Source organism: Pipistrellus kuhlii, unplaced genomic scaffold (assembly GCF_014108245.1).
Source record: "Pipistrellus kuhlii isolate mPipKuh1 unplaced genomic scaffold, mPipKuh1.p scaffold_m20_p_17, whole genome shotgun sequence".
NCBI lineage: Eukaryota > Metazoa > Chordata > Mammalia > Chiroptera > Vespertilionidae > Pipistrellus > Pipistrellus kuhlii.
The window spans coordinates 22517920-22539683 of record NW_023425482.1 but is presented as its reverse complement, the minus strand read 5'-3'; the positions used below and the strand labels follow the sequence as shown (position 1 = coordinate 22539683).

At 45.0% G+C, this 21764-nt stretch overlaps 1 protein-coding gene across 1 annotated transcript in view; it reads right to left on the bottom strand.

Moving 5' to 3' along the window:
• Nucleotides 1-21764, bottom strand: part of CDH11 (cadherin 11) — a 72791-nt gene that overhangs the window by 26154 nt on the left and 24873 nt on the right. The window contains exons 2-7 of the mRNA XM_036440617.2: nucleotides 18130-18528; nucleotides 14354-14648; nucleotides 11131-11250; nucleotides 8993-9160; nucleotides 7161-7348; nucleotides 1038-1291 (exon numbers count right to left, since the gene is read on the bottom strand). Coding sequence (XP_036296510.1) covers nucleotides 1038-1291; nucleotides 7161-7348; nucleotides 8993-9160; nucleotides 11131-11250; nucleotides 14354-14648; nucleotides 18130-18357 — 1253 coding nt within the window. The 5' untranslated portion in view covers nucleotides 18358-18528. The remainder of the gene's footprint in view (nucleotides 1-1037; nucleotides 1292-7160; nucleotides 7349-8992; nucleotides 9161-11130; nucleotides 11251-14353; nucleotides 14649-18129; nucleotides 18529-21764) is intronic.

Below are 21764 nucleotides of genomic sequence, written 5' to 3'. Positions count from 1 at the left end.
TGTGCCAAGTAAAAGAGTTGAGATTAATTTGGGGGGAGACAACGGGGCATTGGGGACAATGTGATCATCCATCATATTATTGTTGTTGGACTGAGTATGAGGTGATGTTGGCTATGTTGTAAACTGATCGCTCTGGCTCTGGGATTGATGAGAGGAAGGTCGGGGGAGACTGCAGGTGGGGACAGCATGAGGAGGGGGAGGAGGAATCCAGGCAAGCAGGGAATCAGGATGGCCGTGGAGAGAGTAACGTTTCCTAGAATCCAGGCCAGGACAGTTTTCAGGCAACTATGTTTCTGTCCTATAAACATCTTCAATCTGTGACTCAGCCTCCTTCTCAACCGCTTCCTCATCAGCCTCATCCCTCATTAACTCGTGTCACTGATGGGGGAGGCGGGATCCTACACCACAATTCTCTATCTTGTTTTTCCCAGTCACAAAAAAAACCCAATAACAATGTGCACAACACATAAGCACCCTAAACCTGTCCGTTACTCCGTTACCTCTCAGCAGCAGCTAGACAAACAGAACACACTCGCCTGGCCTCCAGTTCACTGGCTATGCCTCCTGGGCAAGTCACTCTGCTGCACAGAGCCCCTCCCTCCTCCATGTAAGGATAACAATTCCTATGACAGGCAGGGGAGGGGTACATCAGATCACATGTCTGCATACCCAGTGGACTGACTGGAGCATAGGAAGGTGTTCAATAAGTTATAATTACTCTACTTATTTTATAATTAGTATTTATACTCCCCCTCAATTCCCCTGGGCACACAGGCCCAGCTGAGGCTTACATCGCAGGAAAGTCTGCTCCAGAGAGAAATGATGTCACTCATACAAACCTATGCACAAAGCTAGCAGCAGGGGCAAAGCAGACGCCCATCTTCTAACCCTTAATCTCGGTTACATGGCATTGGACCTGAGCTTCTCGGACCCTTTTGTAACTGAAGGATGTGGCTTGGGGTCTCTGCAGGGTTTTTGCTAAATCCTCTTGCCTCTAAAATCCCCCATCCAGGCTTTCACGCTGCATCCATCTGTACCTGATCGGGCTGTTGGCAGCATCAGGGTCTTTGGCATGCACTCTCCCAACCACGGTGCCAGCAGCTGCATTTTCTTGGACTTCGTGGATGTAACTTGGGGCCAAGAACATGGGGGGCTCATCAGCATCTTCCACGGCGATCTTGATCGTCACCGTGTCCTTGAAAGGCCCGTTGCTGATGAATTTGGGGTCGATGTGCACGTTGGCTGCCTCTACCTTCAGGCTATATGCTCTCTTGGTTTCGAAATCTACGGGCTGACGAGAAGGAAGAGAAGATTGGCAACAGATTCCTTGAAAGAATAACGAAGGAGAGAGGCCTGCTTGTGATACAGGGCAGAGTGTGCAGTTCCTCAAAGTGAGGAAATCAGTGTCTATTCAATATCCAATTACCTGAGCCATTTGGTCAGAAAATCAGACAAATCAATGGCTGAACCTCAGAATGCGCTTAATGGGCAATTCTAGGAGCACAACAGACACATGTACCTCATTCTATACAGCAACACTAAGGCTGCTCAGAGCCCCAAAAGTCACCCATGATGAGAAGGAATGAAAACACTACAGAAATAAATGGCATAGACTGTTCTGTAAGGTACTGAGAATCATCCTAGCAATGAAAATACCCACTGACCCTGCTGGTGTGGCTCAGTGGTTGTGCACCAACCTATGAACCAGGAAGTCTTGGGTCGATTCCCAGTCAGAGTACATGCCTGGGTTTTGGGTTTGATCCCGAGTAGGGGGCATGCAGCAGGCAGCAGAGCAATGATTCTTTCTCATCATTGATGTTTCTATCCCTCTCTCCCTCTTCTTTTCTCTCTGTAATCAATAAAAAATATATATTTTCAAAAAAAGAATACCCCAATTTGATGCTGATATTTAACATATCCATCATGCTTCTTAATCTCCCTTATCAGAGACTATGCTGTAACTCGCTAGTCAGGTGGGAATGACAATTTGTTTTGATTGTGCTCAATTCTAGAATACCTTCTATTTTTAGCAAGTCATAGGCAAGTAAGAATATTACTTACTTACTTATTCTTATATAGGTAAGAATATCCTTTCAAAGAAAAACAATTATAAATAACACAGATGTTACAAAGATATGAAAAATAATTGGGAATAGCATTGGAATGGCGGCAGTTGCTGGGAAGTGGATGGAAAACACCCTCATTCCGAACGAGAGGCGGGACAGGGAATTGATGGGTGGAGGATGAAAAGTAAAACAGCAGCAGAGCACGGAGCCCTCCTGCTTAGGAAACAGGGCTTTCTAATTAGCAGTGTGGGTGACGCTCGGCTACCAAATGTTTGCAAAGCCGTGGGTCGTTTCAGGCAAACAGCTGTCTGCCACGCTGTTGCCTCTGCCCAGCAGACACTTCCTTTGAATGGGCGGGCAACCATAGGGTTGTCATCCTACAGCCTCCAGAGGAAGATGATCGGGCTCCAGGAAGCTTAAACACAGTCCACACCCTGGACCCTTTCCATCATCTTCCCACCCTCCTGCTCCACAGTCGGAGACATTCCCTCTCCCTGGAGCAAGACCTGCCCCCAGCTGCTTGGCCATTCTGGAGCCATATCCTTCCCTGGGTTACTAAGCTGCAGAAAAGGATGATATTTCTAGGCTGAAGGTATGAGATTGCTGATGTTTCTCCAAAACCTCTGAGTTATTGATTTAAAAAATATATTGGAAGATGATAGTTCTGAGACCTGGTAGGTAGAATGTTTCTCATCTCAGGTAGCTGGGTGCTCCTAGAGCCGAACCTTCTGATTTAGGTCCAGGCACCTGCCCAGAGCATGGTCCCAATGGCAAGCCCTGTGGGCATTAAGACTGGTGCCATCATGCTGCAGTTGGTTCAATGCTTCTTGGAAACCAAGCAAAATGGCCCAAATCTCTGCACACATTGGTCTGGAATACCCTTTCCTACATTGAAGTTTGACTAAGTTTTCGGGTGGTCTGTCCACACCTCATGGCCTTGGCAAGTCCTCTTCGGTGCCCCCAGACAGATCAAGATGGTCCATTAGCTGCCCTCTGCAGCCCCTCACCTCACACCCCCGGAAGGTGGGGAGCAGCCCAAAGGGCTTTAGCGGATCTTATGGATTTTGCTCATCTTTACCTCCCCGATGGCCAGGAATGACTGTGCCAAGTGATCGTATGCACTCATCATTCTGACTAAGTGTGGAGCAGGCAGATGGGCAACATTTCAACATTTACCTAAAACATGCCCCCTGCCTCCTTCCAAAGGAGATTTAATGTCACTTCCCACATGTACATTTATATTCATGTTATGAGTAGTTGAAATAAAGCTAAATGAGGCAACACTGTATACGAGCCATAAAAACCTTACTACCCCCTCAATTACTATCCCACCTCTGAAAACTCTCCCTGGGGGATGAATTCAAGAGAATATAACAATATTCAAGAAGATGTGATGTTTGTTAGATAGAGAAGAGGGTTATGTCTAATCACCCACAAAACACCAAATCCCACTATGAGATTTTATCAAGGAAATAATGGCCCGTCCGTAGGATGGGATGTCATGTAGTCATTAGAAATAATTATGCAGCCAAAACCAGTTTGGCTCAGTGGTAGAGCGTCGGTCTGCAGACTGAAAGGTCCCAGGTTCGATTCCGGTCAAGGGCATGTACATTGGTTGCAGGCACATCCCGGTAGAGGGTGTGCAGGAGGCAGCTGGTCAATGTTTCTCTCTCATCGACGTTTCTAGCTCTCTATCTCTCTCCCTTCCTCTCTGTAAAAAATCAATAAAATATATTTTTTAAAAAAGAAATGATTATGCATGGCATATAATAACAGGTAAATTTTTTTTGATGTGACACTAAGTTAACCAATCTGATGACACTATGATTGCAGATATGTAAAATGTTATATATCCACATCAATATGCATGTGGGCAAGGAATTTAAGGGAATACTTAGACATCAAAATGGCTTTATTACAGTAGGGAATATTTAAAATGTTTTCCGATGCTGCTCTCGCACTGTTTTACATGGAATATATTTGGTGGAAAGTAAATAACTCAGAAACAGCGCCAGGGTATCTCTTTGATAAATAGAAGCCCCAGTGAGTCAAGGGTGTTGCCATGAACAGATTGGATTTTGCCCCAGAAGTGGATCAAGCCAGTGATAAGTCTCACCTTCACTTTCATTGGTTCTTCTTTAGCCCTCACAGAGAGGGCAGTTCTCTCCTCTGCACACTGTAACCAGGAGGGAAAGCTGTTGCTTCCTAAGCTCTTCCATAAGTGAATGACTCTGCCTCCTAGATCTTTCTTGGATTCTTTATCTTCCCTTCCTCTGCCTTCTGTTCTTTACAATTTCTCCCTTCTTGAGTTCCAACAGCTATTTTGCAATGGTCTCTCTGCATCCATCTCTAAACCCTGGAGACAGAACTTATTCAAGTTTCCTAAACCTGTCCTGTTTCCATCGATACCAGATTCCAAGGAGTTTGTCACGAGCTCCTTTTCTACCCTGCCTCTCCTTATCTATCTGGTAAATTCCTACTCATCCGTGGAGACTCCACTGAAGATCGGCCCCTGTAAGAAGTCGTTATGTCCCTATTCATAGATATGATCACACGTTGTTACAGTTGGTTCTCACCTGGGGAGTGCTTTTGTGCTAACTTCCCTCAGGGTTCCTCAGGCACTGCCTACAACTATTCATTATTATCCTAACTGGTGGGGTTTGCTTACTGGCATCCAGTGAGGAGAGGCCAGGGATGCTGCTAAACATCATACAATGCACAGATCAGCCCCTGCAAGAAAAATGATCTGTCCCGAAATGGTGTTAGGGCCAGGGATAAGAAAATGTGCTCTGTTGTAACTGTCATTTTACTTCTCTGTCCTGTTAAATTGTGACCTCTCTGTGGCCAAGACTCTGTCTCTTCAACCTCAGTCATCTAGCCTCCCTTACAGGGCCTGCATGATAAATAACAACTCAATAACTCTTGGTAAAAAATGGATAAATCAATAAATTAGCAAAAAAAAAAAAAAGAAGAATATTTTTAAAAGACAAAAATATTCCCATTATCTCTCCATACCCTTTTATATGACTTCCACAAGGACCCATCATTTTACTCTGCTACTCATTTGTGTGTTTTTTTTTTCTCTCATTTTTTTTTCCAGTGGACATTTGGAACTTTGTGCTATAAGTTTAGGGAAGGAAAAGACATCTTTCTCTGTTTTAAACCTACACAGCAGTGCTTTATAGACTATTATCCTCTTGCTTGGAATAAACACGCTGCATTGGGGGGAAATGTGCAAATTAATCTTGTGCGGAGAGCTCATTTGCCATGTGCGAGTTCCACGGGGCGATTTTAATGCTTCGGGATTTTGGAGACACAGTGTGTGTTTATACCCTAAACACACTGAAAACAGGTGACAACCTTCGCATAACCAACTACCCAATTACTTTGAACAGCAGAGTACGCCAGGCAGAAATCGCTGATGTCAATGCTCATATGTCAGTGTCAAGCAAGAGGGATAATAGTATTAATTAACGCGCTAAGTTGACAGCGCTATGCTACACACAATTCACACGGAGGTTCTTCCAGAGGAGAAGCCGGAGGGAATAATTACCCCAGGCCCTGAGGACACTCCAGTCACTGTCACTAATGTCCATGTTTCCAAGTAGCCAAAGCTCACCTATTCCATATGCGTTTACAACAGAGTCCCCTTCCCCCATCTTCTTGTTTTGTGACCCATCATATTTCTCCCAAACCCAATAGTGCCTTCAAATGTTATGACAAGCCAGCCCCCTGGAGGACATCTCTCCTGCCCGCTCCACTTTTTTTCAGTCCACCCTCCATTTCTCATTAACTACGGGCCTCTTTATTGATTCTTCAAATTATATTTTTAGCAGTGTTACAGTCCTATCTCTTCCATCACCCTGAGAAGCTTAATATTCATGCTAGAAAACCAGGTTGAAAATGAATGCTTGATTAAAACCAAGGTAACCCTGTCATCCAATTCACATTAAATGCTCCCCACACTTTGATGATGGAGAGGGGTTGATTTCTCAAATGGTAAATCAAGAGGAAAACCATGTGAGAATAGACGGTAACCGTTTCTTCACTTAAGTGAGTCCTAGCTGGCTCTCCTTTATAAGCTCTAGTGGCCCAGCTGTTGCTAAACTGTCTTGAGAGTGAAATTGTTCAAGAATACTCTACGTTTGAATCCCATGCCTGTGAATTCCTAGCTGTGTGACTAGGACAGCGTCAAACTGTGTAGTCTGTCTGAGCCCGTCTCCTCATAATTAAATGGAGGTCTCCTTGTCCACAGGAATCAGATTATCTACCTTTTCAATGGTTTTTGTGAAAGATAAACAAGGAGTGTTTGGAAGAGGCTCAGGCTTTCTCTGGCCAATACTGAGTATTGAGAAGATGTTTGATCTTAAAAACAAAGCAAAGAAAAGAACAATAAACTCCCCATTGTCTTGAATTGTTGTTTCTTGGGTTCAATTTTTTTTAAAAAAAAATAAGTTTTTCATTAATTTTTAGAGAGGAAGAGAGAGGGATAAAGAGATAGAAATATCAATGAGAGAGAAACTCCATTGATCAGTTGCCTCCTGCATGCCCCCTTCTGTGTATTGAGCCTGCAACCTAGGCATATGCACTAACCAGGAATCGAACCGTGACTTCCTGATTCATGGGTAGATGCTCAACCACTGAGCCACATTGACTGGGCTTTTGAGTTCAATTTTGAGAGCAAAATAATAGCAGTGCAATGGAACCTGGATGTTTGAGATAGGACAAGCTCTGAGCAGCCTATATGAACAGACTTGGCTGGGCCAAGCCACAGGGGGAACTTCACACATGCTCAGTGCTGCTTCTCCCAAATGAAGATGTGTCTAGCTGTCTTTCCTTCCAGGGCAAAACTATGCCCAGAGCTAACTAGCAATCTCAGGCAGGTGTCCCAATCTCCCTTGCTTCTCTCCCCATCCCCCTCTGGAATACAGTCCTGCCATTTCCCCAGAGCTCAGAGCTCAGCTGTAAAAGCAGGTCAGCCCCAGATGCCCATGTTTGCATTTTTTTGAAATCTTCAACTCTGCGTGTTTTGCCACGATGCCTTGGCAGAGGAGGCCAAACCACTGATATGTCTGGTTCCTCATCCTCACTCACCTTTTTCAGCTTCACCACGCCCTCCTGGGTGTCATAGTCCGTTGTGATTTCAAACAATTCCATGCCGTCTCCATCAACAATAGTGTATGCAACCAAGCCGTTTTCACCAATGTCGGGGTCTTTAGCCTTCACTCTCCCGACTTCCTCCCCGGGGACCGCTGCTTCTGACACAGACATCTGGTATACGCCTAGAAGAAGAAGACATTTCCTCTTATTTTCCCTTTCATTTCTTAGCTGGAGGACTTTAGATTCCGTTGAACCCCAATACATTTCTCAAAGCCTTTGAAATTGAACTTCCTATTGATTGAAAACATGAAGGGAATGGATGGAAGAGCCTGCATGGCCCATGTGTCAAAGAAATGTGTTTTACAAGGAATGATGAAACAATCCCGGGGTCTGAGGAGATGGAGTGGGGTCCCCTGCCCCACATGAGGAAAGGAAGATTGCTCAGTTACATTTCCCATCAGCAAGCGCTGGAGGGCTATGTCATTCTTAAGCATTCAATCAGCCAAGACTTCTTTTCATTCCCTTCAAGGTCATGACCCTTTCTAACTCAGTATGACTTTCCTCTTACTTCACTCCCTTCACCATTTGTTCAAACACTAGCTTACCTGCAAACATGTCCCACAGCATGACCCTGCCACATATATTTATTTATTATTTATTGGCAACTTACTATGTCCCAGTCACTGCCCCAGGCCCTGAAAACCCAGTAGTCAATGAAATCGTCGAGATTGCTCCCTTAAAGAGACAATTACCCTAAAGGGAAACACGAAATGTGTACACACGCTGATGTCAGTCCTGGGAAGAAGGGACACTTGGTAGGTTATGGAGAGGAGCATAATGGGACAGTGAAGTATGGACTGTATGTAACTGTGTGAAGGCAGGTTATGAATATGTGTATATGTGTGTGTATGAGTGTGTGTCTGTGTGTGACCCTGTGTGCACTTGCATTAAGTATGTGTAGTGAGAAGGAGAAAGCTGGAAAGAAAGATTTTGAATGGAGGAGGCAGGGAAGGCATCCCTTAAAGAAGGCACCTGAACACCCCTGGAGGACCTGAGAAACACAAACCATGTGTCTGTCTGGGTGTTTGAAATAGGGAAAGTCCTGAGCAGCCCATATGAACAGACTCGGCTGCTCAGGAAGAAGGAAGACAACCAAATATGGCCCCACAGGCAGGTCAGTTCTGCTTGATTCCTTGGGGGCAACCCTTTCAAACCCTATACAGGGAGAGGCCCCCATGGAGAGGAACCAACAGCCAGCACCACCTCACCAGCATATGAGTGAGCCCCATTGGAAGTGCACCTCTAATCCCAGTGAACAGTCCCCAGTTGGCACTATAGAAACAGCAGTTTTCTCCACATTTTGCCCAAATTGCAGAATAATGACAAAAAAACAAAAACAAAAACCTAAAAACAAAAACAACTATATTGTTTTAAACCACAAAGGTTCCAGGCAGTCTGTTCTATAGCAGCCAGTAACTAATTTAGGCTCTGCTGTTCCCAGGTTGCAAAGGAGGACACTGAGTCAGAGACTGGCTCATTCATCACTAGATGGCATCACTAGTGTCTGGTAAGATACCTAGCACAATCAACTTCCTGTTTCCAGGATCCTAGGACTTTTTTAAGTCTCCTGTTTCTCCTGCTAGCTCTATTCCATTGTTTTTGTTGTTGTGGATGCTGCTGTCTTGCTTTAGTTTTTGACAAGGATGATGTAAAACACCTCCATTTCTCTAGACTTTTTCTTCCGAGCTGAGAGAAGCAGGACTGGGTGAGGGAGGATGGCCAGCTGCAGCACTATTGAAAGGCAAAAACCAAGCCCACCTACTTACTCTGCGGGAACTTTGGTGGGTTGTCGTTGACATCGGTCAGTGTGATCGTCACTTTGGTTGTCCCTGAGAGTCCACCCATGTGTCCGCCCATGTCCTTGGCCTGGATCACCACGTGGTACTCCTCCTTGGCTTCCCTGTCCATGTTGGGAAGGGCTGTTCTGATGATACCTGGACAGGGGAGCAGAAAACATCACAGGAGTTCACTTATAAGAGGGGTGGGGAACCTTTCTTCTGCCCAGGGCCATCTGTATATTTATAACTTCATTCTCAGGTTTTACAGAATGATCAACTTAAAAATTAGCCTATTATATATTTGGTCAAACTTTTAATTAACTCATGCTTAATGCCTTGACAGGGCCAGACCAAATGGTTTTGGGGGACTTATAGGGCCCATGGGCCGGGCATTCCCCATAACCAAAAATGACTAGGTCCCAGGCATGCAAAGGTGAGTGAGAGAGAACCTATCCTCACAGAAAAGTTACTACAACATAACTATAACTCAAAGTAGCCATGCCTGGAGCACCAGAGATGTATTTCCAGTAAACTGCCATAATCACTAATACAGCACTGAAATTATATGTTTTATATGTTGCATTTCAAATGCAAGCAACAGCTTCATATTCTCATACATATATAATTACTGAAATATTTGAGGGTATCCATGACTGAAACCAATTTCTGGATTACCAATAGAATCTTTTGAAGTCTATCCCTGCATGCAATTCTGGGAAATATTTCTATGTGTGGTCCATATTAGGTTAAAAGAACAAAGCATATATTTCATGCAATACCTTAAAATGTTAATACTAAAATTGAAAAGAGTGAACCATATGGATTAAAAAGATAAACAATGCTTATGCAAACATTTACTCTATGATTACCTGTCGCTGACAATAGTGATAAATTAACTATGTAATTAAAAAAATCCCTAGATATTAGCACACATATTAAAATCAGGCTCAGTTAAATCTCTTGGGAACATGTGTGAGCTTTCCCCCTCTGTACAAATGGCAACCTTTCCAATGGAAACATGAAGAGCACTGCGGACGCCTTAGGTCCTACCACTCTCTTACTCCCATGTTTGCATGTTTCTGGAAACACCCTTGATCTCCTGGGGCCTCATTCTTCTGTCTGTAAATAATGTATTAGGTTCAAAGTAGGAGACCCTGAACCCAAGAAGGTTGCGAGTCCCCCACTCATGTTGAGCATCTCAAAAGTCGAGATGAAATCCCACATTCATCCTTGGGTGAGCTGGAAAGGCTACATACAAGTGCTTTGGTTTCTAATGAAACCAAAGCTAGTAGCCCCGCACGTTGTGATCTGAAGCGCAGTGGCTACAAATAAACAATGGCATAGGGAGGCGGAAATAATATCAAGAAAATGAGCAAAGTATCTGATGGGTGGACTATGTGCACACGTAGATATATTTGAGAAATGTTTAGCAATAAGTGTGAATTGTTCGTAAACATCTTCCAAATATATGGGGCCTATTGTGGAGAGAAGTAAGGGACCATAGGGTGTAATATTGTGGACGGGCAGTTTCACAGGGTTTTGATGTGTAGTCTAAGAGGATTCTCGAGTCACACTTAGCATAAACGAAGTGAAACACTTCGGTTTGGGTTGCTACAAGCATTCACTCTTGGGATGTGCTGTTAGTTTTCTGTAAGAAATGTGAGGGAGCGTCTTGCTGATGCTCAGGCCCACAGGGTGTCTATCAGCCCAATGGAGACCCGAATGTGCCGCCTCCCAAACTCACTTGGGCATTAACAGCCCTGCATGCCTCTGGGAGCCGCCAGTCTTTGTATCAGCTTGTGTGGCCTCTTCACTTGGGTCCACTGTTGAATTTTAAGATCAAACTCAAATATTTTAAGATAAAATATCTTCAATTTGAGTTGACTTCTAAGATACAATCTTAAGATACAAGTGGCATTTTAAGATTCTATTTATTGTTAGGACATGGTGGAATACGACTATATGGCTCCTTGGATGCCAGGCACCTGCAATGTTGGACACTCGCACTAACTCCGGGAGGTGGCCCTTTCCATGCCTGAGAAAGCAGAGGGTCAACTAGGTTGAGGGAGCAGGCCTGGGCTCCTTATTCACAAGGTGTCACCAGCCACAGGGACATGTCAGGGTACCTGTCTGTGCCTCCACCGAGAAGTAGGGCTGTCCTTCCAGGATGCTGTACACCAGCTTGGCGCTGTTCCCGTAGGTGGGGTCATCCGCATCTGAGGCCGTCACCTGGATTACCGATGTGCCTTAGGAGTGAAATGGAGGCATTAGTTGTGGTCTCTTGGCTTTTCAAATCCTATTCTAGTTTACACAGTTTCGTCTTAAAATAAAAAAACGGAGGAGATAATTTAATATGCTTTCATTTCCTGGAGTTGAAATGCAAAGTAGCTTCCCTTCCTTCCTTCCTTCCTTCCTTCCTCTTTCCTTCCCTACCTCCATCTCCTTTCCTCTTCTACCATTCCTTCCTTCCGTCCTTCTTCCTCCCTTCCTTTCCTCTTCATTCCCACACCTTAGAAATGAACTTTCTATATTCATAGTTCTCCCTGCTATGCTTGGTAGTTAAAATGCTACTCTGAATATTATTGCAAAAACATTCTAAAGACCCATGGCAGTTGAGATATTCAATCGATTAGATAATTAAATAAAAACCTCCCCAAAGAGCATAAGAAGGGGTAATTAGGGATGACTGGCTTTCCACGAAAGGACAGGATGCAGGCCCTTTCCATCTGCACAGAGCAATCAACACATCCTCTTATTGTTGCTCCGCACGTAAGAAAGCGGCTGCTCCTACTACGTTTTAATTAATTTGTGGCTATAAATATCACGCAGAAGGCCATTCCCTACGGGCCTGACAGTTGCATCATCGCCCCGCCTCTGAGGGGTGAGGCGGCCAGGCCACAGAAAGCACCAGCTGGCATCAGCTGAGAGGCAGGGTGAGCATGTGTGGGTCAGAGTGACAGCAAACCAGGGAGCTGCAGGGAGATGAGAGAGCATTTCCTAGAAAAATGTGCTCCCTGACAGTCACAGGATCTGAGGGCATGAGGTGTTGGGTTTGGGAATGGCAGTAGAGAGACAATTTTCAAATTCCTCTGCGCCAGGCACTGTTTCGGGCACATCCAGGTACCCTGCCCCTGTCCCTTTTTTCATTCTTCATTTGCATCTACTGGACTTGTGAGCTATGGGGTGGGAGAGAAAGGAAGTTTTACAATCCATTTTGAAAACTGGGAGGTGATTGGAGTGGGGAGTCTTCCCCCATCCAACAAACAAGCAAAATCGAGTTGCTGCCGTGACATTTGCAGCAGCCAGGCCAGTTCCCTGTGGGAGGCCAGGGAGCCATCTGCGCAGCCTCTGACAACCTCGAAGGCCCACGGTGGCCGTGATTTCCGCCTGGTGTAACAGTAACTCTCACGTTCTCCTAACGATGCTTCTGGGATGCCTGATTTTCTGCAAACAACTTTCTGGAGCTCTTTCCACATAACCAGACTCTGTTCTAGGCGGAGGAGCTGTATCAGGGCAAATAGGACCTATTTTCTGCCATGAAACAGCTAGGAAAACGATTAATTTTGTGATGCTGCATTTGTGTCCCGAGTTCCACTTAGTACCACTCTTCGCATTCTACATCCGTGTTAGTTCCCCCTCCCCATTCTTTACATTATTCTCATTTTATAAATGACAAAAGGAAAACCGAGAAAGATGTAAGAACTTGTCCGGGTTCCCCTAGGTCTGTGGTCGGCAAATTGCGGCTCGCGAGCCACTTGTGGCTCTTTGGCCCCTTGAGTGTGGCTCTTCCACTAAATGCCACGGCCTTGGCGAGTCTATGCTGAAGAAATGGCATTAGAAGACGTTTAAGTTTAAAAAATGTGGCTCTCAAAAGAAATTTCAATCGTCTTACTGTGGATGTTTGGCTCTGTTGACGAATGCGTTTGCCGACCACTGGCCTAGTTGGTCAGAGGTGCGGTGTGACAGGAACCCAGGGCTGTGCCACAGTCTACTCTCAGGCCACAGTGGAAAGTCTGTATATTTTTCCTGAGAATCGAGGAGCCCCCAAAAGGTGGAAACAGTGAAAATTCCCCTGGAGAATCCTTTTTGGTGACTGGCCTTTGCCCCACTGGCTCAGCTGCTGACACTACTGTCTTCTCTGAAATGGCTTATTTGATGTCTACTGTTTCTCATTAAGTCCCCAGGTGATTACTGAGGGATGAGGAGCCTGGGCAGGGCCACGGGGAGAGAAGGTGGTGAGGAATGGCTCAGCCCGGCTTCCGTAAAGTACGAGAGGGATGACTTTTCCTGGAGGAGGAGTAAGGGACTACTTCTTTTAACATCACAAGCTCCACATGCAAAGGGCAAGGAGCTTAGGGTCCCAGGGTCACTACTGCATCTAAATTTCTCAAGCAGGCTGATGCCCATCCCTGCTGCTTTGTTTTTCTCACCTGTAAAAGGGTGGCTTGGCCCTGATGACCCTTCAGTTCATTTGAGCTCTCAACCTCTGATCCTTATAACCAGGCTCACTCCCTGACTAGAACAGCCCTGCCCACTCTCTGAAAGGCAAACCTTTCTTAACAGGGGACATGTTTCTCAAAAGACCACGACTGCATGCATTCTACAACGTCAAGTGCAAGTCATGGCCAGGGGAATGTGGCTAGCTGGGAATCATGCAACCTGTCTTGATACACAATGGAAAGACATGCCCACTTCTGGATTATTCTGCTAGATGGTGACATAGTGCCATGCTTAAGTGTGTGTTCTGGATCCACTTCAAGGGCCAGGTGACCTTGGGTAAATTAGTTCACCTATTTCAGGCTTGGGTTTCCCATATGCAAAATTATGTCAAGTAGGAAACACTTCATTGCAAAGGTGAATCATTGCAAAAATTAAATGAAATAGTGCATATACATCATTATCACAATGCCTACAAGTTACAAATATTACCACTAGTTTTCCTAACCAAACATGTACTAGTGACTGAATACAGAGTACCTCTAATCCTGCACAACTAATAATTGTTATTCCCATTTTATAGAGGTGGAAACTAAGGCTCAGAGAACAGACCTAACTAATTCCAAGTCACTCAGCTAAGAATGCCAGAGTGGAGACGATCTGGATTCAATCATATCCTTCCCACTTCACACTCCCTCATGGTTTCTATTATAAGTTTAGATGTTAAACCCTCAGGTCCATTTTAACTGTCTAAGACTACACAGATAAAATTTCACTTGTTATTCATGGAAAATACAGCCTAAATTCTCCTTCCTGATCTGGGAGAAGGGTGCCTTCCTCCCCCCGTCCCTCCTGCCCCCAACCCCAGAGACCACTCTTGCAGGCAGACCGGGTCTCCCCTGCCATACGCACCCACGTTGGACCTCTCGGGCACGTTGGCATGATAGGTCTCATGCAGGAACTCGGGAGGGTTGTCATTGATGTCCTGGACCTTGACGATGAACTCGGATGGAGGCTCCAGCGGCCGGTTGGTGTCCCTGTCCACGGCCTGAGCCATCAGCGTGTACTGGGCTCTCTCCTCGCGGTCCAATGTCTTGGTAGCGTGAATGTTCCCTGATTTGTCATCAATCACAAAAATGGTGCCAGCCCCTTCACCTGAGAGAATGTATTTAATGTTCCCATCACCAGAGTCAATATCGGAATGAAGCTAAAAAAAGAGAAATGGAGATTTGTAATTCCAGGAAGGCTGTACAGGGAGACAGAGACCCACTTCCATGCTGTTTGCTGCAACACACCATGTACAACACACACACACACACACACACACACACACACACACGAGGGGAGACATCCTGACCCCATTGTACATATGAGAAAATGGAATATTAGAGAAGATAAATGCCTTGGCCAAGGTCACACAGCTGGGAGCGGTGAATTTTTTTAATTCTAAGAATCATGCTCTCTCTCCTCCTTCGTGTGTATGTAACATACAAAATATATACACATACATATCATTCATATGCAGTTATTTTGAAAGAAATATTTGCATCTTACAAATAATAAAAAACAAACACTTATGCGATCACTAACTTTTCCCTCAGTTCTGATTCCTATTCCTTCATTTTCCCTACTCAGACACAACTGTTGTTACCAGATTCCCATGAGTCTTCTGTGACACATTCTGTCATATGCAAGAATAATTATATAGATATGCAAATGCCCTGTTTATTTTTATGCAACAAAGTGCCACAGGGCACAGGTCCCTCTTCCCTTCGGTTGTCCTTGAAGAATAAACTTGGGTGACCCTTCCACCTGGGGACATACTTCATCTACTGTGTGGATGCCATGATCATTTCTTTTAGCAGTTTTCTCCCAAAAGACATGAAAACTACTTCCAGGATTTTGGTGCTACAAACAATTCATAGATTAGACTTTTTCCAGAAGACCTGCTGAGGGGGGCATGGTGAATGAGGAAATGGGGCTGGCAGATGAAAATGGGGAAATAGGGATGGCTGAAAACTGAGACACATGCAGCTTCTCAGGCCATGGGAAGAATCTTAAATGTCTGTAGGTTTCCTCCTCCTTTGACAAAGCCCAGGGGAATTGTGGTACCTGCCCAAGTCCACACCTGGCAGGGCCAGGAAGTCACCTAGGTCGCCTAACTCCCCATCCTGTGCCTTCCTGCCTTCTCTCCCTCAAGCTCCATAGCTGATCTTCCTGTAATAAACTCACCCTCCCTTGTTGTCCAACCTCAATTTCTGAAGCTTTCATCTAAATCTGCCCTCATTCTGTCTTCAGTGGGAAGAGATAAGCATCATTCTCATAGGTTGTAAGAGTAACTGACAGGATAATAAAAACCAAAAGCCTCCATTATAAGGACTACATGAAAAAAGCCTGAAAAAATAAAAAGCTTTTATTTATTATTATATAACTAGACGCCCGGTGCATGAAAATTGGGACATTGGGTCCCTCAGCCTGGCCTGCTCCTTCTCACAGTCTGGGAGCCCTCAGGGGCGGGAGGCAACCCAGCAATCAGGGGAAGGTGATGCCCCATCATACCTCTGTTGCTGCCACTGCCGGTAGCGCAAGCCTCGGCTGTGGGGCCGCCATCTTTGTGATGGCATGAGGGACAATTAACATAGTTCCTCTTTATTAGATAGGACTAGAGGCCAGCCCTATACACAAAATTCTTGCAAGGGGCTCGGCCCTCACAGCCATGTGGCTGCCTCACAGCTCAGCTGCCTTGGCCCTCACAGCCCTGATTTTGTCTGGAAGATCATCCAGCTATCTGGTCTAATTAGCATATTATGCTTTTATTATTATAGATAATAAATTATTATAATGTTTTACATTTATTATTATCAATGTCATTTTAATCATCACTCTTAGGAAACCAAGGCTTTGAGAGTTTGTCCAGAGTCACAAAAGAAGACTGAACACAGTGCTTTATAAAAATTTTTGTATCAATTCAATTTTTCCAAAAATATCTCATTGATTTTGCAATGCCTCAGTGAAACACCAAATATTTCAGCTCAGAGGATCCCTGTAGGTGCATATGATTTGGCAAGACTCTTGGGAATTAACTAGACATCATTTGATGACCAACTAAAACACTGAAAAGATTTAAAATACACCGCTCATAACTTTTTCTTGCTTTTGGATTTCAAAGTCACAAATAAATTCCTTTCTTTCTCACCAACAAAGACAATTCATACAACTGACAATAGTATTTATTAGGTTCAACATGAAATGCATTGTGGGAAACCATCCAGTGCTGTGGAGGGATCCTGTAGCTGAGGCAGACACAGCCAACTCCTGACTCTGCGGACCTACAGCTCTGCTCTGCATAGCATGGCGGGACACAGACTGAGCTTCCGCAAGAAACCTGCAAGCCCTCCAAATTCCACGTTCTCAGAGCATCTTAAACCACTTGACAGTCGTCCAATAAGAGATTATTAGGGAACCAGTCATCTAGTCTACTCCCCCGATTCATTGGAAACTGTAGACCAGCAGTATCTCCAAAGAAAGATGCATAGGACCCAACCACTTTAACTTTATTCTTTCTGCCATCCCACCAGACACATTCTTGTGTCCCTAGGTTTTAAACATCACTCACTACTTCACGTTCTCCACCTTTCCCCTATGCTTCCTCTTAGTGGGCATGGCTTGTGCCAGAGATGCTGAAATGCCCATCTAGGTCCTGTCTCTTCTGCAGTCTTTCCCCCAACACACAGCTACTCCCACTGGGAAAGCCCAATGGCAGGGGTTCTGAACACTTTGTACAGGCTCCCAAGGAGGGCGATGGACAATTAAACAGGCATGTGTATTACAGAAAGGAAAGCAATGCTAAAAGGGATAAAGAGGGTTAGGATAACAAGGAAGGGTATCCAAGTCAGGGTTAGGTGTGGTCAGGAAAATGCCTCCAGCTGGAGAAGGGCTAAGTACATAATGACCATTTCCATTCAGTAGACTATTGTGCAGTCAATGGAAAAACGTAGCCTTGCCCGGCTGGTGTGGTTAAGTGTTTGAGCTTTGACCTATGAACCTGGAGGTCGCAGTTTGATTCCTGGTTGGTCAAGGCACATGCCCAGGTTTGCCGGCTCTATCCCCAGTAGGGAGTGTGCAGCATGCAGGAGGCAGCCGATCAATGATCAATGATTCTCTCTAATCATTGATGTTTCTGTCTCTCTCTCCTGTCTTCCTCTCTGAAATCAATAAAAATATATTTTTAAAAAAGACAAAAAAAAGACAAAACCGGTTTGGCTCAGTGGATAGAGAGTCAGCCTGAGGACTGGAAGGTCCCGAGTTCGATTCCAATCAAGAGCATGTACCTTGGTTGCGGGTACATCCCCAGTGAGGGGCGTGCAGGAGGCAGCTGATCGATGTTTCTCTCTCATCTATGTTTCTAACTATCTCTCTCCTGTCTCCCTTCCTCTCTGTAAAAAATCAATAAAATATATATATTTTTAAAATAAAGAAAAACATAGCCTTTATGTTATAATGTTAAGTGGAAAACAGAAGTGTTCTCAACATGGATACATCTAAGAATTAAATTTAAAAAAAGGCTGGAAGGATGGCTCTAGGGTTCTGAGTGGGCGGTCACACCAATGGTGTCTCCCCTCCTACGTTTTCTGGGCCATACCCTCCTGTTGGGTGGAGGGAGAGAAACCACTCCGGAACAGCCTTACCCTGCCCACGAGCACGGGGTCCGGCCCGGTGTACTCCTCAATCACGAAGAACTGGTTCCAGACCCAGCCTCTCTTGGAGCGCTGCAGCACCTGGCCCTCCTTGCCCTTCTCGTGGTGCCCGTGGAAGGAGGGCCGCAGGTGGCCCCTCCGCTCGGTGCTGAAGGCCTGGCTGTGGCACAGCATGCCCAGGCACACCAGGGCGGCTTGTAAACAGTAGTTCTCCTTCATTTTTGGTTCCGTGGTAGGCACAGGAGAATGCGGCTGTCACCCCTTCCCCGGACCGTGCGGCGCCTGGCCGAGGGCGGCCTCCCGGACACGTCACAGGGACCTCTCCAGGAGTGGAATGTCTCTGCTCGCTGAGCACATCACGTCAGGGCTTCCCGCTTCCCCAGGCGGTGTCTGCAGGCAGAGAGGAAGATCGGGTTAGCGGCAGGTTTCCCCTCCACTTCATCTCAACCCCATCCCTCATCGTTCACCCAGGCTAGACCATGTGAGTCCTTCACTCTTGGTACTGAGGAGGCAGACATGAGTAAGAGATAGTCCTTCTTCTATCACAGCTTCTCACATGTGGGTGAGATACACACACACACACACACACACGCACACACACACAGCAACCCCTCCATGTCTACATGAGGAGAAAACCCAGGTCTGAGTGTCTGTTTGACCACTTACTGGCTGTGGGTTTGGGATAAGCTGACTTCCTGGAGTTCAGCTTACTTTGCAATGGGGATGAGACTCACACTCGCTGCAAGGCTGATTAAGTGAGTAATGAGCCTCTCTGGTCCTTAACCTCTGCCTCAGGTCCCTGGGCTTCCAACTGGACTGTCTTTCAGGTGCTGGAGACTTAATCCTCCCCTAAGGAACTTCTGTTGCTGTTTCCCTCTCTTAGCACCCCACACTTTCTTCTGGACAACCAGCCTCTCTCCCTGGAGTCCCAATCAGACTCCTCATTCCTGGAACCAGACAACCCCCTCCGCCAGCCCCGCCACCAATGTGATGGGCTCTTCAGAAATTGTTAGACATAGAGGATGACAGATATGGAGGATGACACTTTAGCACTGGCAGGTTTAAATGAAATTGGTGAAAATCCCGAATATTGTATGACTAGAAACTGAATTATTTGCTATGTAGTTTATATGAAGTTGTTGGGGATGAGGGGAACAGGAAGGAGGGAGTATGAGTCTTGGCATAATGGCATAAAGCTAGATCTGGAGGTCAGACCAACTAGATTGAAGTACCATTTATATATCTTACAATCTAGGTAACATTAGGCATGCCAACTGGGCACTCTGAGCCTCCAAGCTGGCATCTGAAAGTAGACACGACAAGAATTTCTGTGCACACACAGGGCTGGACACCGAGTGGGAACTGGGCACACACTGGGTCTCTTCCTCTCTTCCTAGACTGTGTGTTGCACACAGAAGAAGAAGGATGTGTGCTTAACTTGCAGATGAAGATGCCCTGAAGAGGGCGGAGAGGTGCTCTGTCTAAGGAGTTGAGGAATGAGCCGCATGGACATAACAGAGCCTACTGGCTATAGTTGTCTAGAAAATAAGGGAATGGGTGAAACTCTAACTTGATGCTGCAGAACCCTTTTCCTTCCAATGGCCTTTCACTTCATCTATTTGAGCCTTTCTGCTTCCTTTCTAATATGGCAACCTGGTATCTGGGGAGGCCCAGAAGGGCAGTTAATTTCAGGCATCCATTGCTGCCCCCAATACCACTCTGTGACCTATTAGGTTGCCTCTTTTTTAGGTACAGCAACTTTAATATTTATTTTAGACAGACACTTTGGGATATGTGGAAGAGAGAGATTAAAAAGGCAGTGTCATCCATTTAACAGTTTCACCCTCAGACCCAGGCATTTCCTAATAAAGGCTATTCCTTGCAAGCCAAACTAACTGTGTGGAAAGAGCATATACAGGGACCCAGGAGGGAATAGACCCTAAAATGAGGCAATGCAAAGCAACAGGAAGATCCCTAGCTTATGTCCAGAAGCTGGAGGTAAGGCCCAGAATCTGCCACTAGCTTTGCAGGAGACCTCATCAGCTCTCCTTGTGGTAGTTCTGCCTCATTCTCTCTAGAAGCCATTGGCTGCCATTTTCTCCAAGTGGCTTCCAGTTTCATAGTCATGGTTGGAGCTCTGCTGAGAGCTTTTGGGGTATTTCTTCTACGTGCTCCATACACCTGGCTGAGACTGTTTCAGGGGACACTCTCACGTTACCAGTTACAGTTGAGTCATAGGGACACGTGGTTCTAGACACTTCACCCCCTCCCTCTCCTTGGTGAATTGTTGACAACGCCACCAGTGGTCATGTTATCTTACGTCATCTCACCTCCTTTGCTTGAAAACTCTGGCCCCTCTTGCTCCCTTTCTCCCACTTGGTCTGACCTAACCTAGTGAAAGGGAAAGCAATAGGATGGTGTCTCAGTCTTGGTCCCTTTTATCCCACAATGCATCTTAGTGGCTGGGATCCTATCTTATTTGAGGTATATCTCCAGTGAGTGAGCTCTTCAAAGCAGGCCACTCATAGAAGGATGAAGTATGACTCGAATCACATACTTCAAGTTCAAGGTCTCAAAAAGAAACAGAAAGGGAAGAACATATGGTGCAGCAAGATCCCTGCCCATTTTACACCATGCCAAGTATTAAGTGTTCATCCACATGGTGATAAATTATTCTCGCATATAAACTGCAAAGTGTATTGGAAAGAAGGGGTTTAATTAAAGTTGATATTTCTGCACCTCTTTCTTCTGGCTGCCATTTTGCTGTAAAGCACAATTATTTCTGACACTAAAAGTGTTGCAACTAGATGACAACTTTTTTCTTTTCCTTTATAAAAAAAAAATCTAGCTTGATACTAATGAACTTAGAAGCTTCCATACAACCAATAAATAATAAGACCTTTGTTGAAAAGATGAAATTGTCTATTTTTTTTTTATTGGAAATACCAGCCATACCAACTTGCTTTTAAAAGTAATTCATTGGACCCATTATTTGTAAGTGCTTATGTGACCATGTGCTAAATAAAGTTATTGAATAATCAATCTCAGGTCTGTATGAGATTAACTTTAAGACATGATGTTTTTAATTTCTTCAATTTCAGAAGGAAATTTTACTTAGCAAAAGCTTTTTAAGGCCATTACATTATTGTCTGATTTCTATAACAAACTTATGAATAGGTACTGAGAATATTCTTAAGGACGAGGAAACGGATGCCCAGATAAATGAAGCAACTTGTGCAAGGTTATGCTTCTGAGAAGTAGCAGAGCTAGAATTAGAACCCAGGACATCGGACTCTGATGTCTGTATTCTCAACAAGTGATCAATACCAACTCTTGCTATGAGTTTAAAGTACACAAGGAAATGCTAGGGACACTGTGATAAAAAACAGTGACCTAGAAGCAATCTAAAGTAAACCAGTATTAGGACTTGATGCCTATTAAAAATATGACTATGATGAAAATAATAATACTTGCTAATTATTATTTGCCCAATACTCTTCCAAGTGCTTTTAATGGGCTGAGTCATTAGATTTTTACAATAACCCTACACTGTGGTACTACTGCTATCTCCGTTGTACAGGGAAGTAGTCAGAAGCACGGTGAGATGAGGTATCTTGCCTTGTGGT